We start from the raw sequence: 22,372 nt of genomic DNA, 5'->3' as shown, positions 1-22,372 counted from the left end.
GTTGACCTTGAGGTCTCATCCCAGAATCCAGTATGCTATAGAGAAATTGATGAGGCATATGGCAGCCATTTATTTTGATGACATGTTCTACCCATCTTATCTGTACTCTGCATATACCAAGACCTCTAGACTGAAGACATGATCTTGCCAATGAATGTCAGGTGGAATGGGGAGCACACATGTGAAATTTCTCCAGTTGTTTGATGTGCCTTTGGGATAAAGTCCATGACTCACATCCATATAAGAAGGGATAACCATAGGTCTGAATACTTTTAGCTTGTGGAGATATAGATGTTGTGTAGAATGAGCACTTTAGTACAAAGCCACCCTAGTGCCTGGCTGGCTTTGTTGATCCTGGAGTAAATTCCTTTGTCCAAAGACCTATTGCTCAAGATGATGCTTCCCAAGTATTTGAAGCTGTTTACATTTGTCAGTTGAGTGTCATTGAATTGAATACTTTATCTGGACAACTGTGATCAGACACACTAGAAATTTGGAAAAACTGTCCCTGTGTTTAATTTTTTTGACATACAATGCCCTATAGTGCCATCTCAAAGGAAGGAGATGAAACAATGATTTTTGGCTCTATGGGCTTGGTATTTGGCATAGGCTGGTACTTCAGTTTTTGTCAGACTGAAGAGTATAGCAGCTATTGAGACTTTGTTCAGCATCAATTCTAGATTGCTGTCTTTGTGTGCCAGGAGTACAATCATCACTAAAAAGTAGAAAAAGTCAAAGGGACAGTTGTCTAATTGGTACCTGATACACACTCAGCCGGACCCTGGATAGTTGTTACAACATGCCAACGAAGAATAGATTGAATAGGACTGGGGATAGCACACAACCCTATTTTATCCCATTGGAAATGGCAAATGCAGCTGATGCAACTTCATTATAAAGAACCTGTCATTTCACTGTGGAATATTTGAATCAGCTTCAGGAATCCTTCAAGCATCAATAATGTCTCAGGATAGTCTAGAGAACCACTCTGATTACAGTGTCAAATGCTTTCATCAGGTAAAAAGCAGAGTTAAGAGGCTTGTTCTGCTCAATTCAATGGACTTGCCTTTTTTTTTTTTTATTAAATTTATTTATATGCCGCCCTTCTCCGGAGACTCAGGGCGGCTTACAATGCGTTAAGCAATAGCCTTCATACTTTTGTATATTTATACAAAGTCAGCTTATTGCCCCCACAAACTGGGTCTCAATTTACCTACTTTAGAAAGGATGGAAGGCTGAGTCAACCTTGAGCCTGGTGAGATTCGAACTTACAGTAATTGCAGACAGCTGGTGTTAATCACAATGCTATCAGTCTGCTGAGCCACCAGGCCCGTAGTTGTGCCTTATGACACATATCATATATTTACAGTGTTTATACTATATTAATATTTACATTATTGATTTTATAATAACTATTAATTACCGGTATATGTTAGCCAAATCAGTTCTTGTCTAGAAACTATTAAAGAACACATATTACTATAAATTTTGAGTGATATACTTCCAGGATATCTAAACATTCAGCTGTGTGTTGGTTTAGAAACTGCTGCTGTTGATTTATAAACTGTCTTTCTTATGTATATCAAACACTTATAATGAATCTGTTTACTGCTGAAGCTATCTCAGAATAAAAAAAGAGAAGAGACATAAATGCCAGAAGTTCTGCTTTACCCAAAAGAGTTGCAGAGAACAGAGGAAATACAAACATTTGCTTCAGGAGTGGGTGATTCTGTTATCAAGGCACTATTATAAACCCTAAATTGGACAAGAAGGGAAGACAAGAAATACATTATCTAATAGAGTTATCTAGAGACTATGACTATGTGCACAGAACATGTCAAAGTCTAATGCTAATCTTGAGGTAACAACAAACCTATTGGTTTAAAATAGGGCAACATAGTACGCTAGAGTAAAATGTGTTTTGCTAATTGATTTTAATTAGCTAAAATAAGTGATGTTTAGCTTCACTATAATTGTGGCTGACCAAAACATACACACACACACACACTTAAAAGTTTGTGAACCTATTTGAATTTTCAGTATTTGTGCATAAATATGATTTAAAATATCTGTTTTCCAACAAGGAAGTCAGTGGTGTGAGGATTTTTTCCCCCTTCTTCTTTGAAGTGAAACTGACTCAGTGTGATCTATGCTGGATTTTTATTCTAAGGATTTTGTACTTTACTAGTTTTCCTAAAAGAACTCTGTTGCTTCATTTTACTTTTGTATATATCCTTGCTTTTCATTTTTTTAAAAGATAGGAACTTTTCCTTTTTTAAAATCTACTCTCTGTTGTGAGAGTTATTACCTCAGGTGGTTTTGAGGTTGTTGGTTTTTTTGCTCTTTTTTTATTGAAACATTTATTCCCTCAAAAGGGAATAGTTTACACATTTGGCTGTGAAAACTTGATGAGAACAAAGCAATACTAAATTAATGACTTTAAATAATATATATATTATATATATTTTATAATACCTCCAAAAGAGATATAAAAAAGAGATGGGACTCAGATTATTTAAACGTTAAAGCCTTTTTGGAAACTTTTGAAAAAATGGATGGCAACTTACAAATTTTAAATGAAAACTAGGATAAAATATTTGATGAATTTGTAACTGTTGTAAATCAACCTGACGAAGACATCCAGATACAGATATCAGTAGTTAAATCAGCCATGCAACTATAGGTAGGATTGGAGGTTGGTTTATTGTTAACATATATCAGGGGTGTCAAACTCAATTTCATTGAGGGCCGCATCAGGTTTGTGTTTGACCTTAAGGAGCCAGGTTGGGCATGGCCAGCATGACATCACTTGTGTTGGGGGGTAGCTGTGGTGGCCAAAGCGCTCTGCCAGTGAAAATGGGCTCCCAAACTCCATTTTTGGCTGTGATGGCCTCCTGCAACTCTCTGCCAGCAAAAACAGAGCTCAGGAAGGCCATGCACGGCCCTTGTGAGCTGGCAAAGGCACCGTGGGCCGGTCCTTCACTATTTCTAGAGCAGCCCCACAGGCCAAGCATCCTATGGGCCAAATCCGCCCTCCGGGCCTTGAGTTTGACATATATAAAAGAGAAGTTTTGTTTGAAAATTGAAGATTTGTTAGGGGAGGCTAAAAGAGGCATTAATGAACTTGACCTTCTCAGAAAAATAGATGGAGTTTGCATAATAGAGACATCATATGCAGCTAGAGGACAGCTGTCAACATACATTGGGTCTTAATTTGTGGGAAGATTTGTTGAACAAGTATTATGGAAATATTCTCAATGGAGACCTCCCTTTTTTTGGATAGTGAGAAGGAGTTGTCTGGAAAGATTCCACTCATAGTTTTAAAGAAATGTAAATACAATATATTGAGGGTTGTTTTTATTACTAAGAATCAATTGATTATATTTGATCCTGGACAGATCAGAGACAATGACTGTACTAGTTTATGAGAGAATAGAAGCCACTAGTGGACTATCTGTGAGTTAAATACAATATCAGATTGTGGTCTAGCTTTGTTGTTGGGACTACCTGTTAACTTTTTTTTTTTTTTTTAAATAGCAGATAGATGGAAGGTCAAACTGGTTGATCGGTTTCTTGATTTTATATTTGAACCTTGGAAATAGATACACACACACCTCTGGACCAGAACAAATTGCCTTTATCAATAGTACTGTACATTCTCCATTATACCAGCAAATTCCACTGGAAAATGTCAGGGTATCTGTTTGTGAACTTAAATTCAAGAGAAAATGGGACATGTAGGAAAAGAATGACCCAAAACAGAGTAATACAGTGGAAGGGACCTTGGAGGTTTTATAGTCCAACCCTCTGCTCAAACAGGAAAGCCTATAACATTTCATACAAATTGTTGTCCAATCTCTTTTTAAAAACCTCCAGTGTTAAAGCATCCACAAATTCTGGAGGCTAGTTGTTCCACTGATTGTTTTAACTATCAGGAAATTTTTCCTTAGTTTTAGGTGGGTCCTCTCCCTGATTAGTTTCCATCCATTTCTTCATAGTTGATAGTTCCATCCATTGCTTCCTATGACCAAAGAGTGGTTAAAGTAGAATGATTGTTGGCTGAGCAGAGACAAAAATAGCCAGGGAAACAGTCTCTTGTCAGTCAACAGGAATGCTAATTTACCACTATCTTAACAGGTACTTAGGAGCAGAGGACACAGCAGAACAAGGAAACAACAACCAATGATTTAAATAGTCAGCCATCAACATTCCAATTAACAACTAAAAGTCACACAACCTCCCCCCCCCCAAATACCATACACAGAACAGCCCAGTGTTCTGAGGATGGGCTTCAGCATGAGTTTGAAAGCTTGGAAAATGAAATCGCTGGTCCTGGTGACTGACTCAGATTGGATCCTGCAAAGTGGAATAAAGTTAAAGTTTTGGAATGACCAAGTCAGAGTCATGACTTTAATCCTACAGAAATGTTGTGGAATGATATGACACAGGCAGTTCATATGAGGAAGCCTATCATTATCCTTGAGTTGAAGCTCCTTCTGTAAGAAGAAATGGACTAAAATTCCTCCAAGTCAGTGTGCAGGACAGTTATCAGAAATTTTTAGTTGCAGTTATTGTTGCTCAAGAGCAGGAACACCAGTTATTGAAAGCAAAAATTCACATATTTGACACACACATATAGTAGGATCCATATAATTAACAATGTTGTGGTTGACTTTAGAACAAAGGCATAATTAAATGGTTTGCTAATATCACCTCTCCATCCCCAAACTATACTGGAAATATATACCATAAAGACAATATTTTTATTTTGGAACTAATTTTATGAAGGTCATTCATTATGTTTTTTGATCAATAGCAAATACCCTCTCACTTGGAACTTGGCTGTATCTCCCCTGCAATTTTGCCATATTAAATTCTAGCTAAAACAATTATTCTAGCTCCTTGGCCCAGCTTATTCTCTTGAATAATTTTCTTGCACCCTTGAAAATGTGCTATGAATGATAATAGAAATAATGTAAAGACTTGTGCTTTTCACTATATTTAATCTAATTATTTTATTTTTGTGAAATTTGCATAAAGTAATGATTACGGTAGTTGCAATTAGCTTTTGATTTTTCTGGGAATATATTAGATTTTATTTATGATACCAGTTTATCTGATGTCATAAGGCACTTTAGAAATTAACAATAGTTAAAACTCTTTAAACTTTCATTATTTTTTAACAGTATAACCAACTGTTTTACTGAATTTAGGAAATGCCTCTGCCATTATAGAATGTGGAAAAATAAATGAGTTGCATTGGTTATAATTATAACAGTAATAAATCTATCTCCACGTTAAAGTTTTGATTACATGGTACTGCATACAAGTTAAATTTAAAACAGACACAATCATACTCTCCAAAAACATCCTACAGAAATAAATGAAGTTTACGTGTACTAAACAGTGTTTTTCATCCGCCTCTATAAGGCTTTAAGTAACACAACAAAGACTTTAACATTCCCTAACTGTTCTCACATTATCCAAACTGCATTCTCTGCAGTTTGCCACTCTGGCTCACAATTTTCAAAACATTTAAGAACGCCGATGCCCTTTCGTGGGCAGCAGCTTCAACCCCACCCCCCGACTGCGTTTGCGCACTTCCTAGCGAACCTCACATCCCGACCCGGTAATCCAGAACGCTCTCTTCAAACCCTCCCGCAGCACTTCTCGTTCCGGGATCTCAACACGTGACTGATAAGAGATCCTCTCCATGCAATGTTGTTTTGATGAAGCGCCTGGGCTATTAGACCGCCGACTCTTTAAGCGTGAAAGACTGCAGAGTCTCAGGCGAGCCGGCTCTTGGCGCAGCGAGAAGTCAACGTGAGTCCATACGTGGGGACGAGACTTCAGAGCTGCAGATCTGTACGCGCCAATTGCCGCATCATCCCAGCGACGTCGCAGGGGGCGGTCGATTACCCGGAACGGCCCTGTCCTGCCTTCCCCTTTTTTTAAGCGAATGATTGAATGGAGAGCATCTGTTTAGCTCCACTAGAAAAGAGGGAGGAGTGGGGCTCTGCCAGCCCACTTCTTTGGCTTAGCCTATCTTAGTCTTGGTCCAAAGCGGGGTGGGCAGGGGGATGCTTCCAGATGACCTCTTTTAATCAAGTGCCACTACAGTTGCAAAAATGGCTGCGCTAAGTTCTTTTCCGACTGAACTGGAGCGACTGCTGGAGAAAGATCCCTACTTGACTCCTTTTGAGCAAGACTTCCAGCGCAGGTAACTTAACCACCTGGGTCCCTTGGTGGTTCTGCTGGAGTTCTGCTCTCCATTCCCACGATCCTTTCTAACACCCCCCCCCCCCTTCACATTGTGAAACTTTTCCGTTCTCTGTCTATTGGTAGAGAGTAACAAACAGTAAATTACCATACCCTGAAAGTTACATAGTTGTTACATCTCTGTGGTTACATAGTAAATTCCAACTCTATTTTTTAAATTAGGGGACTGCTTATTTGCAACCTAGTTGTGTGCATGTTACAGAATTGATAACTTTTTAGTTCCATCTATATAATGTTTGTAAGTTATTGCAGTTAAGCTAAATAATATTTCCTTAATAGAGGGTGGGCAGTTGCACATGTGCTGGAAATAGGTTGTGTTAGTCACTTGTGGAATAATGTGTTTTGACTCCTGGCTCCCTGGCAATATTAGAAGAAAACAGCACAAAACAAAGCTAGTTGTATTACAGTGTACCGTTCAAGGACCAATAGGAGAATATTTAAATTTTCGGGTGAGAACAAAATAAGACCAAAGATATATTATCAAGGGGTATATTGAGGTACTCTGTGCCCTATACATAGTTGTCTATTATTTAACCTTACTTTTAGGGTAAGTAATAGTATACAGAAACCAGAAAATGAATAACCAAGCATAAACCAACAAAATAAAAGATGTGATAGATGAAAAAATGTTAACATAGCTTAAACTGCCTTACCAGTGCTGTTCAATATCCCTTGCTATACTTTTCTGCCCTTACAAATCATTGTTATTAAGATACACATTCATTGCTTCATAACTTGCCTTTTCTTTAAGTTTCTCATTTCAAGATTTTGCCAACACTACTCCAAATAGTTTTACTATAAATTCAAACTTTTTTTTTCATATATTTTATAATTCAGTCCTTATATGACCAAACCACTTAGCTTATTTTCATATAATGAAATTGGCCAAACCCATCCTCATTTCCACTTCTTTCAATAAACAAACATCCTAACAGACCATGTGCATCTCACCACAGTATTAGACTGCTGTGAGAATAAAAGTATAGATTATTGTACTTAGTTGTACCTATACCACATGCACACACTGTCAGTAAAGACTGATGAGTTTTGGCCCCTTTTGGCTAGTATACCATAAGCACATCCATAGTGCAGTTTCATCTCAAACATGCTGACAGTATTATGTGCATTGTAGGTTGTCTACTCTAGAGATTACTTTTCAAACCAACGAATTGTTAGTATTCCACTAACTGTTAGGAATGTGTAGTTTGCTGACACACTCTGAGTATTGTGTTTGTATTATTTAACAAACAGTTTTAAGAACTCAGAGCTATATCAGTTCAATTGGCCTAAGATCTAGTGCTTCTGGTTCAGAAACTCAGTATCCTACTAATAAACATGAATCTTTACTGGGTTACAATTTAAAATAGCCAAATATATTGTGGTCACTTATTAGATATGCTAGGAATTATAGCTAATCTTTATCTGGAGTGTGATTCCCAAATTAAACTTCAGATACATAACTAAAAATTTAGAAAGTGAGGGAAGCTGCTAATTTGATAAACATGTTAGACATACAGTACATTGTTGAATGAATCGTGGATATTTCAGATAACCCAATTTTCTGAAATTAAATCACAAGCTAGATTGGGTTTGATTAATATAATGATGACTAGCTAAGTTGTAAATTGATGTAGGACATGGGTGTCAAATTCGTGGCATCACATTGCTGTCACATGACATTTTTCCCTTCATGAAGCTGGGGTGTGCATGGCCTGTGCATGATGCATCTGGCCTGTAGGCCACCAGTTTGACACCCCTGATGTAGTAGGAGGAGTGGCAAACCTGTGGTCAGAGTTCAATGAGGGATCAATCTAGAATCCCTATCCTTTGAATTTTGTGGTTCCTTATCTTTCTTTAAGCAGGTGCTAATTGTTAATTGAGAAGATTCCTGTGCAAAGGCTGTTTAGCAATATATCAATTTAATTGGACTTTGTGTATGGACCTGTTCTTTTGCACCTGACACTTGATGTTTTTACTAACATAGTCATGGGGTTTTCTGACTCTTAATTTCATCACCCAAAAGATGATTATTACAAATTTTCCTAGAAATCTGGAGCTAGTGCAAGGGACAAATCTTAAAAAAATCAAGACTGGAAGGCTGCTTATCAGACAAGGTATAAAAACATTAAATTCTTGTTTCATGTGCTTCTTTGAAACAAATTGAACCCAAGTTTATATTCACAGTTCTTTTGGAAATTTCTTTAAACTAGCATTTTCTAGAATATGCTCTCTGGCTGTTGGTAAAAGAATATAATATGGACTTTTGCCAGAGAATAAGATTATTAAAAATGGATAAATATTGATGATAATATAATATAGATTGTAGATAATAGAGGACTTGGAAGCCTTAATACATGACATCATTCTGGCTGAAAATGTGCTAAGTTTCATCTTATAAATATAACTTTTCTACAATATGATTTGTGGTGATTATTTCTTCTAAACAAATGATGGATAAATATGTAAAGATCAAACACTTTTTTGGTTATGTAGTTGGGATCAAGTAAAGGAATGCAATTAAGACAGCTTTCTCTAATTTAGCATCCGGATGTATTGGAATTTTGCATCTTTTAAAGTTTATAGCCAGTATGTAAATGGTAAATCAAATAACATTATAAAATATTCTAATTACTGTATTATTGACAGTGACAGATGAGCAAGCAATTGGGTTGATTTTCAGATTTAAACTTGATTCCCATTAGTATCTTTAAGTAATTCCCTTTATTTTTTAAAAAATAAAGTATTAGAAGGGATGTATTTTGGAGTAGTGGAGTAGTAAAAATTGTCTCTTTGGGGGAAGTATTGTTTGATGAGGGGAGTTAAGATAAAAAAAAGGGCCCTATACTTCAAAGAAGGATGTTTTTCAAAGATGATTATGTGCTAATCTTTTAGCAAAAAGATAAAAATCTTGTAGCTTCTCAGAAACAAGATGTGTATTTTAAACACTTGTCTTAAATGAGAATAACTTTAAGAATATGCTTTTTCCTTCCCTAGTGGGATCTTTTCAGACACAGTTCATTACAATTTCCCATTGTTAATATCAAATATATTTTAGTAGTACATTTGGATGCTATATTTTTCAAAAGTAGGTGGCAGCATGTTTAAACCCAGTATTGAAAGAACTTGTCTTAATTTCTGTCGGCGCTAGACTAAGTGAGATCCATTTATTTAGAAAATATATTTATAGCTTGCTCCTTTTATAACTTTGGGTAGCTGAAGTTAGCAGAGAATTAAAATCTATTGGTTGTTCTTGATCTCTCAGAACAGTGGGCAATCTTAGTTCTAAATTGGTAGAGATGTTTGAGAACACAAGGCACGGCATCCATACTCTTAGATAGATTTCATATGGCAGGGGTCCCCAACTCCTAGTCTGTGGACTGGCACCAGTCCACCAGGCATGTCAGAAACCGGTCTGCACCAACAAGTGAAGCCCTATCTGTGAGATGCAGCCATCACACAAAATTACGCCCCTTCTGGTCTGCAGAAAAAGCCTTTCTCCATAGAACCAGTCCTTGGTGCACAAAAGGTAGCTCCCACCTCATAAGGTGTCTCTTTGGAGATAGGTACTCCTTAAAACAGGTCAATGCTGTATATTTTGTTTTCCAGTCCTTTTTAGTATCTACATAAAACTGCTAGATATTATCAGGAGATTTGTACCTGCATGCTATCAGTATACTGAAGACACCAAATTCTATTTTCCTATTATATTTTCAGGAAATGAATGAATACATGTCTATAGACAGTAATGGATAAGATGAGGAATAGTAAATTGAATTGAATCCAGACAAGATGGAAGTACTCCATGGGGTGAAGGGTGAGGAGGATTATTATTTCAGAGAGTGGTAGTTCTGTTTATTTTGAATTGGATCATACTGTCCAAGAAGGAGCAGGTATATTGTTTGTGGGTGCTTCTAAACTAAAATCTGATTTCCCAGTATGAGGCAACAAGCAAGAGTCTCTCTGTGGGTTAATATACAACTGACTTCCTGAAGATAATATTAAAATATTAATGGATATGATAACCTCCAGACTCAATTATATTAATGGACTATACATGGGGAAGTTTCTTTCTTTCTAGCCTGATATCTTTGGACTGATACAAAACTCCCAAGCCCAGATGGTAATAGAAGAACAAAAAGACGAGACACCAGTCCATTTCAGATTGTTGGGCATTATTCTTAAAACTCTGCAAAGTTTAGGTTCAAATTGTTTGAGATAACTCTGACTTCAGTACGAACCTTCATGCTTTTTGAGAACATTTGAAAATGTTCATATATAGTTTCTGAGAGGTTATCTGGTAGCAATGCAGCTTTCCATGTTATAATCTCAGCTTTTTGAATGCACACACTGCAGAATTAAGGAGCCTAACATTTTTATTAATGTTTTAAAAGACTATAAATATTTTTGTATAGGATTTTAATGTTGATTTCAACTCTTGATTTTAAAATGTACTTGTTAGTTTTTGGCTTGTAATGATTCAGTTTTAAATTTGTTTTTGTAGGAAAGTTGAGTGGGCAGCAACATTTGTTTAATAAATATAACATTTTAAAGTGCAAAATAATGCAGGATTTTTATGAAATTTGTTGTTCAGTGATTTTATGTTGCTGTTTTCAGTAAAACGTCAAACTCAACCCTTTTATATAGCAATTAGTAATTAAGCAGATTGGATTTATTTAAATGGATATAGATATAAAATTTATTGTAAAATAAGACATGTCATTTAAAATATATATTGATATAGAAACCTGTTCAGTCTTATAGATATATCTATGTAAAATCCTGTAATTAAAAAGTCATAAAACATAAGGAGTATCATTTTTGACATATCTGTTTTTATTATATATGGCTCTGGTGGTTATTAGAAAATATGTTTAGAACAACTTTCTTAAAAACTCCATTAAATTATAAATAAGTTGAATTCTCATTTAACTTTAAAAAAATATATTCAGGTTTACATCTCAAACTTGAAATCAGAAAATCAGTGGGGGGGGGGAGTTGAAAGCAAAGTAAACTCCTACTTCCTATTGGAAATAATAGCAATGAAATAAAGAAGGAATTAATCATCAGTAGATATGGTATGATTTTGTTATGAAGTAAGTGACCAGAATGAGGCATGTTTTTGGCTACCATAGGGGGAAAAAGTATATCATATTTTTACTTAAGTTATCCTTAGAGTTATTATGAAACTGCAGTCCCCTTTCTGGTTCCACAGACCGGCGGCCATAGCGAATGTGGTGGGATGCGATGGTTTCACGCACACAGGCTAGATCCCACGCATGTGCAAATGAAGCTTTGTATGCTTGCTCACCACTTGTGTAGCCTGGTTTCCAACAGGCACAGACAGGAAGTTGGGGACCCCTGTTATAAAGAAGAAAGGGTACACTATGGTCCCAAAGTCACGAAATTAATTTTTACATTCTTAAAAATCTGTTTGTGTCCCAGAAGCTTCCTTCATTATGAGCTGATTTTTTTTGGCACAGTTGCGGAAAACAGGAAATGTGAACTGTCACTTTATAAGACCAAGAATACATGAAGTTTTAAAAATAGTTTCATAAATAAGCTTAGTATAAAACAGGGTGGATTTGATTTAAATCAAGTCAATTTAAATCACGATTTAAATCACGATTTAAATCACTAGTAAAAAGGCTTGATTTAAATCATAATTTTTAAAGAGCAACTGTAATCTCTGTCCCGCAGTGGCTCCTCCTCTGACCCGCTGTTGACTCACCGACAGTCCCATTCACTTTAATGGGATAGCTGGTAATGTGGCAGTGACACAACAAGGTGAGGGATGTGGCAGACAGGTGAGTGGATGCCAGCTAACAGGTACTGCCATGATGGATCTGAAATAACAGGTGCTCTTTAATATTATATTTATAATCTGCATGGAAGGTTTCACTTTCATTTTTACTGCTTTCCCTTCCTCCTCACACTTAGAGCCTGATGGTACAGAGGCATTTTTCTTCAAACAATCATGCAATTTGTAGTGTATATAGATTTTCAAAACAATGGGATAAAGAAATATTGCTGAACTTTGTTTTATGATTTATCTCATGGTTATTGTGAAATTGTGTGAATGATCAATGCAGTGCGTGTTATCTCAGCTTGCAGAGCTTGGATTCGCTGAATTGAGTTTACCAAAAATGTAAATATTGCAGAATATACAGCCTCACGCTACATAACTAAGCTCCATTTCATACTGAATAAACTAAATTATGTATCTTAAATAGAAAACTATATTTAGATAGATTTTTATTCCAAAAGCATTTTATTAAAATAAATTTAATAAAAATCCAAAAAATCCGATTTAAATCCAAAAAAATTCTGTTTTTTTAATTATTATTTTTTTAATCATTGATTTTTATCCACCCTGGAAAATTTGCAGAACTTATTTGTGTATATTAATACTACCTTCTGATTTCTTCCATTCAGTATCTCTTATTTGACATGAGTTGTTAGTTTGTAATAGGACACCATCCTCTGGTTTTATTATATTGTGAATTGTAAATGTCTCATTACAAATATCTTTCTGCCTTAGAAGAAATGATTGATTGTCCCAAAGAAACATTTCTGGCATGAGAGAGGAGGATGACCAAATAGCCTTATGTGTGAATGATATGAATAATTTGGATCCATTGTAATCAAGTTTCAGCCCTGAGAAATTAATTGCAGAGTTTTGTTTTGTTTTTTAAAGGGGGAGGAATATAGCTATGTTCATCTTCTTAGATCTCACAACAGTTTTGGGAAACATTGATCATGTTTCCTGTTGAATAAACTAGGGTAGCCAGTACTGTTCTTTAGTGTTTCAGTTTCTCTTTTTAGGGCTGGCTATGAAAATGACTTTAGATGGCTGTGCCTATTCAGGCTTGTTAGATTTGGGAACATACAATTTGCATAAATATAAAACCCAGTGCAAACTTGCAGCTTGCACAAATAATCCCATTTGAATGAATCATCACATTCTATTTCCTCTAGATGTTGTTGTTGTTGTTGTTTTTATTTATTTATTTATTTATTTATTTATTTATTTATTTATTTATTTATTTATTTAATTTTTATACCGCCCTTCTTCTGAAGGACTCAGGGCGGTGAACAGTCAGAATAACATACATATAATGTGAAATAAAAACAATTTAAAATAATTAAACCAATTTGGCTCATCAGTTAAGATCCTCAGCATAGAATTTAGACAATTTGAAAATTTATGCCAGCCCGGCTTGGTGAAACAGAAAGGTCTTCAGGGCACGACGGAAAGTACGGAGATCTGGGATCATTCGTATCCCTGGGGGTATCCTGTTCCAAAGGGTAGGTGCCCCCACAGAGAAGGCTCTCCCCCTAGGAACCACCAGTCGATATTGCTTTACTGACGGCACCCTGAGGAGGCCCACTCTGTGGGAGCATACTGGTTGGTGGGAGGTTATCGGTTGCAGAAGGTGGTCTCATAGGTACCCAGGTCCTAAGCCATGGAGCACTTTAAAGGTAAGAACCAACACCTTGAAGCGCACTTGGAAGACCACCGGGAGCCAGTGCAGCTCACATAGGAGAGGTGTTACATGTGAGCACCATGTCGCTCCCATAATCACCCGCGCGGCCGCATTCTGGACCAGTTGGAGCCTCCAGTTGCACCTCAAGGGGAGCCCCATGTAGAGAGCATTACAGTAGTCCAGTCGGGAAGTGACGAGGGCATGAGTGACTGTGCATAACGAGTCCCGATCCAGAAAGGGACGCAACTGGCAAATCAGGTGAACCTGATAGAAAGCTCCCCTGGCCACGGCTGTCATATGCTCTTCTAAAGACAGCCACGTGTCCAGGAGGACACCCAAGTTGCGAGCCTTCTCTGTGGGGGCCAATGACTCGCCCCCAACAATCAACGACGGTATTAGCTGGCTATATTGGGACACCGGCAGTCACAGCCACTCGGTCTTGGAAGGGTTGAGTCGGAGCCTGTTTCTCCCCATCCAGGCCTGCAGGGCCTCCAGGCACTGGGACATCACTTCAAGGGCATCGTTGGGGTGGCCTGGGGTGGAGATGTACAGCTGAATGTTGTCAGCGTACTGATGGAACTCCACCCCAAAGCCACGGATGATCTCGCCCAGCGGTTTTACATAAATGTTGAACAGAAGGGGTGAGAGGACCGACCCTTGCGGCACCCCACAAATAAGGTGTCTTGAAGTCGACCTCTGCCCTCCTGCCAACACAGACTGCAACCGGTTGGAGAGATAGGAGGAGAACCACCGTAGAACAGTGCCTCCCACTCCCAGCCCCTCCAGTCGGCGCAGCAAGATACCATGGTCAATGGTGTCAAAAGCTGCTGAGAGATCTAATAAGACCAGGATAGAGGAGCAACCCCTATCCCGAGCTCTCCAGAGATCATCAACCAATGCGACCAATGCTGTTTCAGTGCTATAAGCAGGCCTGAAGCCGGACTGGAACGGATCTAGGTAGACAGTTTCATCCAGGTACTGCGGGAGTTGCTATGCTACCACACTCTCAACAATCTTTGCCACAAAGTGAAGGTTGGAGACTGGACGGTAGTTTGCTAAAACAGCCGGGCCCAGAGAGGGCTTCTTGAGGAGGGGCCTCACCACCGCCTCTTTCAAGGGCGAAGGCAAGAAACCCTCACTCAAAGAAGTGTTTATAATTCTCTGGAGCCAGCCTCGTGTAACATCTCGGGAAGCCAGTACCAACCAGGAGGGGCACGGGTCCAATAAACATGTGGTCGCGTTCAAATTCCCCAGTAACCTGTCCACGTCTTCAGCGGTCACAGGGTCAAACCCATCCCAAATAACATCATCAAGACCCGTCTCCGGGACTTCCGGGTTGGCTCCGCAGCACCATTGATGGTCTTTTTAGACCGCCGCCCCCGTGATTCCGTTGAGCCGTTCTGACAGCGTTAATCAGCTGTCAAACGGCTTGAAAATCTCCCCTTCGGGAAAAGAAGGGGAGGAGAGCAGGTCGGTGAGGATAGAGCTCCCCGAAAACCCCTGGATTAATTCCAGGGGTTAGGAGGGTGAGAGCTCCCCGTTCAGCCCACTGAAGCTCCGGATCCGGGGGGGACTCTGTTTTTTTTTACAGAGCTAGGCGTTGCGTCCAATTTCTGCTGTCAAACAGAAGATTAAATGATTTCAAAAAAGCAGGCGGAACAGAAGCAGGAGGACAAGCTTTTTGCAAGTATAATACTTAACTCCGGGGATACAATGTTTCTAATTGGATTTTCTGAGCTGGAAGTTAAGATGGTGTTTCTTTGTTGCAATTTTAAAAGTGAAAGTTAGAAAAAGTCTTTGCTAATAGACTCGTGCTCAGAGACTGGCTTTAAGTTGCTGGAATAGATTTTGAAGAGCTGTCTGGGAAAAGATTATTTCGTTTGGTATTGTTGAAAGCTGCTCAAAAGGATGGCTCTGACTTTATGGTTGTGGGAAGAAAGAAAATTTCTTTAAAATAAAATGGCTTCTAAGAAAGGAGATCTTGAAAGTGCTGGATGCTATTTGGAGGTGTCAGAAACGAAACAGTTGTCTGATTTACAGAGTTATAAGGATTTTGATGCAGAACTTACAGAATTTATAAAAGAAGCCATGAATAATCATACTGCAGCTATAAGTAACCAAATAGCAATTCTTAAAGGGATAACAACAGAAATGACTGAGGAAACAAAAACAACTACGGAGCATGATGACAATTCAGGAGATATTGCAGCAGAGAGGGTGGAAGAATTTTCTCAAGAATTTTCGAGCTTATTCTCTGCTCTTTTCGGAAAAATTGATAGAATCTTTCAAAATTATGACTTGGTTTGGAAAAAAGTAGTAAATGACCAGACTTTCGAAGTTTCAGAAGATGAAGGAGATTTGTCAGTGGCATCTATACATTTAATAGAAAAGAAACAACTGAACTTCTTTTCACAAACTCTTGATAAACTTTGGTTTTACAGACGAAGGAATGAACTGATTTATATAAGCATGAAGAGGCGATTTGGGGGCTCTAAATCAGAGGAAACTTTCTTAAAAAGGGGACAATCTTTGCAGTTATATCAACCTCAAATTAAAATGAAAAACCTCCTCAAAATAGAAGTAGGAGGGATGCAGAAAGACTGGAAAAAATATAAAAAGAAAGCAAGAATGGAAGATTAACCTTTTCTTTTGGCTTTGTAGTTGTTCTACTCATGGTTAAAAATGATTATGTTTTAGGTGTTATAACTACTGAGGGGGAAAAAGTATAAAGTTAAATATTGATTCTTAAATATGATGTATTAATGGTTGATTAATCCTTTTTGGTTTTCTAGTTTATGTATTAATGGTTAATTATGTTGATGATCATCTTTCAAATTTTAAAAGTTGGAGGGAGGAATAATGAAGGGGGGAAATTTAGAAACTTAAAAAATCTAGAAATTTAATTAGTGAATATCTAAGGTTTATTTTTTGTTATGAGATTTCAAAATAAGAAAGCAAGAATGGAAGATTAATTTTTTCTTTTGGCTTTGCAGTTGTTCTACTCATGGTTAAAAATGATTATGTTTTAGGTGTTATAACTACTGAGGGAAAAAGTATAAAGTTGAATATTGATTTTTAAATATGATGTATTAATGGTTGATTAATCTTTTTTGGTTTTCTAGTTAATGTACTAATGGTTAACTATAAAAATGTAGAAATTTAATTAGTGAATATCCAAGGTTTATTTTTTGTTATGAGATTTTAAAATATCTGAACTTTGAGAAAAGTAGGAGGGAGAAAAATGTTTTTAGGTTTGAATGTTTAATATTTGTTAATGGTTTTAAAATTCTTAGAGTTATTGGATTACATGTTACTTTGTATCTATAAAAAGGGAGGTTGATGAAATTGTAAAAGGGGAGTTAAGGGGTCTTGGGAGTTATTAAATCTTGCAGTTAGCTAGTTTATTTTAGCGAATGTTTGGTGAAATCTATGCCCTGTTTTTGTTCTGGGAAGTCGGGGGTGGGGGGTGGTGAGGAGGGGTTGAAGATTGAGTTTACCAAATTGATTTTTTTTCTTTTTTTCTGATGATAGTTTGAATGATTGTTTATATTGTATACTTGTTTGATCAGAAAATAAAAACTTTTTTATTAAAAAAAAAAAAGACCCGTCTCCATCACCCAGTCCGAACCCACCCAGTCAGAGTCCAAGCCTTCCCGAATTTGAGTGATTTTATCGTGCAGATATTGTGCAAAATGCTCAGCTCGACCTTGCAAGGGGTCTTCCCGTGCTACCAGGTGGAGGAGGGAGCGGGTCACCCTAAACAAGGCGGCTGGGTGATTTTCTGCCGATGCAATAAGAGCGGAAAAATACTTATATTTTGCCGCTGCTATCACCACTAAGTAGGTCTTTATATGAGACCTCGACAGTGTTCGGTCATATTCGGAACAACTGGCTCTCCAACTACTCTCCAGGCGTCTTTTCTGGCGCTTCATTTCCCTCAGCTCCTCGGAAAACCAAGGAGCCGGGCAACTTCGATGCCAGGTCAGAGGCTGCAAAGGCACAACCCGATCCAAAGCACCAGTGGCCATCCTATCCCAGGCTGCCACCAGGTCTTCAATCGAGTTGTGAGCTAGAGTCTCAGGAAATGGCCCAAGCTCCATCTGGAACCTATCAGGATCCATCAGGCGCCTGGGGCGGAACCACTTAATCAGTTCCGCCTCCCTGCAGTGGGGTGTAGCAGACAGAAAGTCAAGTCTAAGGAGAGAATGGTCTGACCATGACAAGGGTTCGATGACTATATCCCCTATATCTAGGCCATTCAACCACTGGTCAGATACAAAGACCAAGTCCAGAGTGTGTCCCCCCGTGTGAGTAGGGCCATGAACTAACTAGGTCAGGTCCATGGCTGTCATGGAAGCCATGAACTCCCGAGCTACCTCAGACGTTTCACCGATGGATGGCAGGTTGAAATCTCCCATGACCAGAAGCCTAGGAGTCTCAACCGCCACCCTGGCTTTTACGTTGAGCTCAGGCAGGGCTGCTGCCACGTGGCAGGGAGCCAGGTACGTAATCAGCAGGCCCATCTGTAACCCATGACCCCACTTCATGAGGAGGGACTCACATCCGGTTGTCTGAGGAACAGTGGCCTCCCTAGGATCAAGACCCTCCTTTATAATAACTGCCACCCCTCCACCCCTACCCTGTGCCCTTGGCTGATGGAATGTGCGGAAACCTGGTGGGCACATCTCTACAAGGGGGACCCCCCCTTCATGGCCCAACCAGGTCTCTCTAATACCCGCCAGGTCTGCTTCCCCTCCTGAATTAATTCACAAATGAGGGGGGCTTTGTTAACCGCAGACCTGATGTTGCATAACATCAGCCTAAGGCTCGGGCCCTGAGATTCTGAGCAACCCAGGGAACGAGAAGAGCCTTGGGGGTCGGAGCATGCCACTGCTTGAAGACAGCGGGTGCGTACCCCCCTAACATGATGTGGCTCCCTGCTCCCACCATATCTGCCCCTCCCAACCACGACCTTGATGGAACAGCCCCCTTCCATACAAGTATTAAGCCCCTCCATTCCCAGCTCCGCACCTCCTATGATATAACTCTGTGCCGGATCTGGCCTCCTCTTTAAAAAGTCATCCTCTAACTCCTCCTTCTGTGGGTTGCCCCCCAAATCCACATGACCCACCCCGCTCCCACCTACCCCCCTTTTAGAAACCTTTAAAATTTTGGATAAGAAATTAGATAAAAAGATCCTCAACCCCCTCTTTGCAACATGCCACCTCTCGGGATTCCAAAATCTGTCATCAAGGTAGGCCCTCAATAGTGTGGAGGGCCAGGTCTGCGAGAGGGGGGAGTCTCGCAGAGCAAGAAGCTCAGCCACTGAGTACATCCGGTGGCCAAGAGATGATGTTAGAATGGCCAAGAAGATGACATAAGTTCTGAAGGTCCTGGAGAGAAGGAAGATGTAGATCTAGATGTTGGTAGAGTAAGCTCCATTGTCCTCTCACAACAGTAGGAGGAGTTTTATGCCATTTACGAATACCAGGGAAATAATGTCCAAGGCCACCCTCTCACGGTGGCTGGCTAGAGTATAACTGGCCGTGGAATCTGATGTGCTGATCCTTCTGGTGGTGAATAGAGCAATGTACCGACTCCTGCAATATCCGCATCCTAGCTGTTAATTCTCCGTCCGACTGAAAGAGTTGATAGAGTATAGGGCCGGTCTATAGAATCCTGCTGGTGGTGATGTTATGAGAAGATGAGATGGATTAGCAATGGAATACAAGGAAGATGTTATTTGCTGTGAGATAATCAGTTAGATGGTCGGTGATCGATGTATGTTTTGAGACCAGACCCGGGGGGGAGGTGTAACATGAGGCGGCCGAGATTACCATTCCACAATCATCCGCTCGCCCTTCCAAGCCCTCAAGGTCGTTTTTTTTTTTTTTATCCCTAACCTCAACTTGTCTTTATATGGATCACAGGTCGTTATGAGAACCGCCCCTTCAAGTAAGATTAAGTATCCCGTGGCAGTCCAGGGGGTTCTGTGATGGTGAATTATAAAAGATATCCCTGCAGCATTTGTTAAGGGCTGCCAAGGCTGCTACTGGCTTTCATAATGTCGCCCAACGGTCAGTGCAGCACTCTTCCGCTGCCACCACCGCTGCCGCTGTCCTTATTGCTGTGGTCTCGCTATGGAGGCTCCAAAAGTATCCGGAGACTCCCAGGACCTTGACAAGGACCGCCCCGCCGCCGCCGTAGCCGTCGCCATCATTGCAGCACTGTCGGCAACCCAGCCATTGCTCTCAGTAAAAAAGACAGCAGGCCGTTACAATCCAGCCACCGTTGCTGTCTCCGATCTTGCAGCCGTTGGTTCCTTCATCCTCGCAGCATAGAAAAAATGCCGGCATAGAAAAAAATGCCGTCCCCGTCCCAGCCATGGTATTACGGAGAGCGGAAAAGCTCTCAGCTGGCCGGTGGGAAGCTCAGACAGCCGGGTCGGGGTTGAGGACGATTTGCTTAGCCCCCAAAGACCTCAGACGGCCTGAAATCACCCCCATCGGCATCGGGGCTCAGGGAGGCGGCGCCATCTTGATCACGTGCTCGCGGAGGATTCTGTTAGTGCTTTAAGTGTTGTAGAGAAATATAGATTACTGTATTTGGTTTACTGGACATAGCAATTATTTGTCTGTGTAGTCACCGATAATTGAGCTTAATTTGATGAGCCCCTTAAAAATGGAAATGCTCTTTAAAATACATTTGTTTCATTTTGAATGTATATAGTTGAGATGAGAAATATTTATGTCTAGGTACAAATGATAACCAAGGCAATTGGTTCAAAAGCAGAATGAAAAATGTCAAGCTTGTTATTATTTTATTATTGTTGTAATAGAGGAAATGACATTATTGTATTTTGCTTTCTTAATAATATAAAACCTAGTAAATGGCTACAACATTATATTAATTTACCAAAAACATGCTTGCTTTCTGATTTTTCTGAAGGACAGATTTCATAAGATTCTCCTTTTTTTATTTTGTACTAGGATGGTTGTTATGTAAACTGTGATATTTGCAGTGTTGTGAAATTTGCTCTGTGCTGTTTTTCCATCCTCTCCTTGGTTAGCATTGCTGTCTAAAAGCTCTGTACCTCTTTTCAATTCAATTCATTTAATCAATACTTACAAAAAGAGACCCAGCTGAATGGAAGAATAAACAACCAGTCTTAAACCAAAACAAAAGAAGCTGCACAGTCACCTTATCCCAAGGTCTGGAAGAATAACCATGTGTTAAGTAGCTTTTGAAGTGTCATCATGGTGGGAACAAATCTTCATGGAGATATCATTCCAGGTGACAGATGTTGCAAAAGAATAGACATGCCTCCTGGCCCCTGTAAGATGATACTGATGGACAGGAACTGGAATGAATAATCTTTCCTGATGGGCAGAAACAATTGGAGGTAACTGATTCCTCAGATAGCGGTAGACTATGCTGTCAAAGTCTTTAAAGGTGACAACTAGTACCTTGAATTATGCCTGAAAGCCAACTGGCAACCAGTGCAATGTATGAAGGAGTGGGATCACATTAGCATAAGGTACCATTCCCAACACTGCATTTGGAATCAGCTGTATGTTCTGAATAGGCTTCAAAGGTAGATCCATGTAGAGCACATTACAATGATCCAGTTATGAGGAGACCAGGGCATGAGTGGCTGAACAGTCTTCCAGTACAGAAAAAGGTGCAATTGAAATACCACATATACTTAAAAGAAGCTTGGATCAAACCATTCAGGTTTATTTTAATTTTCACTTCACAGGAGCTAGAGGGAGGAGCAACTGCCTGTGAGGGGGGGAGGTCTGAGAGTGAGTACAGAGAAACAGCAGAGTGAAACTTGCCTTCATTACATTTTCACTTCACAGGAGCTAGAGGGGGGAGCAACTGCCTGTGAGGGGGGAGTCTGAGAGTGAGTAGAGAGGAGAAAGGTAGCGGCCCGTATGCCTAATGGGGTGCGAATCATATAACTATAAACCAAAAATAGCAATAATATATTCAGGGTTAGTGCACTTGAGATTGTGATTTTATTCTATTTCAAAATGACCAGCTTAGTTCAGTGTAATACTTGTTTTGCAGCTGTCTTTTGCAGTACTCTTTTCAAATTTGGGTACTGTCCTCTTTGTAAACAAATTAGTAGTCTACATGGACAGATTACCCATCTAGAATCACTAATCTGTGCTCTCCAAGCAGAAATTAGGTGCCCAATTCAGCCATTCCACTCTGTTGAACTGCCACGTCATCAGTCCCCTCTACCACAAAGATCCTGCAGGAGAAGGGCAGTATAGACAACCATGGGATCTGGCAGGGTGAGAGCTGTGAACCATAAACACAAAGCTTTTGCTGTGTCCCAGCATAACAGATACAGTGCCCTTGCTGACCTTAATAGGAACATAAAGTGATAGATCAAGGTAGTTGTGATACTGATAACTCAAATAAGCAGGGGATTGTGGTCCGAGATGAAGAACTTACTTTGGAAAGGGGAAAGTGTGAACCAGGTATTACACATCGGTCACACAAGAGCATGGTATCCAAAAAGAGAAGCCACCTTCTGGTTGGTGATTCAGTTGTAAGGGATGTAAATTTAGGAAAAGATATGGAGGTTTTGAAAGAGG

The 22,372-nt window shown here is 39.5% G+C and overlaps 1 protein-coding gene across 4 annotated transcripts in view; it reads left to right on the top strand.

Moving 5' to 3' along the window:
- Positions 1-5,823: 5,823 nt before the first annotated feature.
- The window catches only part of GBE1 (1,4-alpha-glucan branching enzyme 1), a 146,664-nt gene continuing 130,115 nt past the window's right edge, over positions 5,824-22,372 (top strand). For all 4 annotated transcript variants that reach the window (XM_070942660.1, XM_070942664.1, XM_070942662.1 and 1 more), the window contains exon 1: positions 5,824-6,220. In XM_070942660.1, coding sequence (XP_070798761.1) covers positions 6,129-6,220 — 92 coding nt within the window. In that variant the 5' untranslated portion in view covers positions 5,824-6,128. The remainder of the gene's footprint in view (positions 6,221-22,372) is intronic.

This window comes from Pituophis catenifer, unplaced genomic scaffold (genome assembly GCF_029215685.1).
Source record: "Pituophis catenifer annectens isolate HBS135680 unplaced genomic scaffold, rPitCat1.0.hap2 SCAF_4, whole genome shotgun sequence".
Lineage (NCBI taxonomy): Eukaryota > Metazoa > Chordata > Lepidosauria > Squamata > Colubridae > Pituophis > Pituophis catenifer.
Note: the sequence above shows the minus strand (reverse complement) of the source record. Positions and strands in the feature narration are given on the sequence as shown.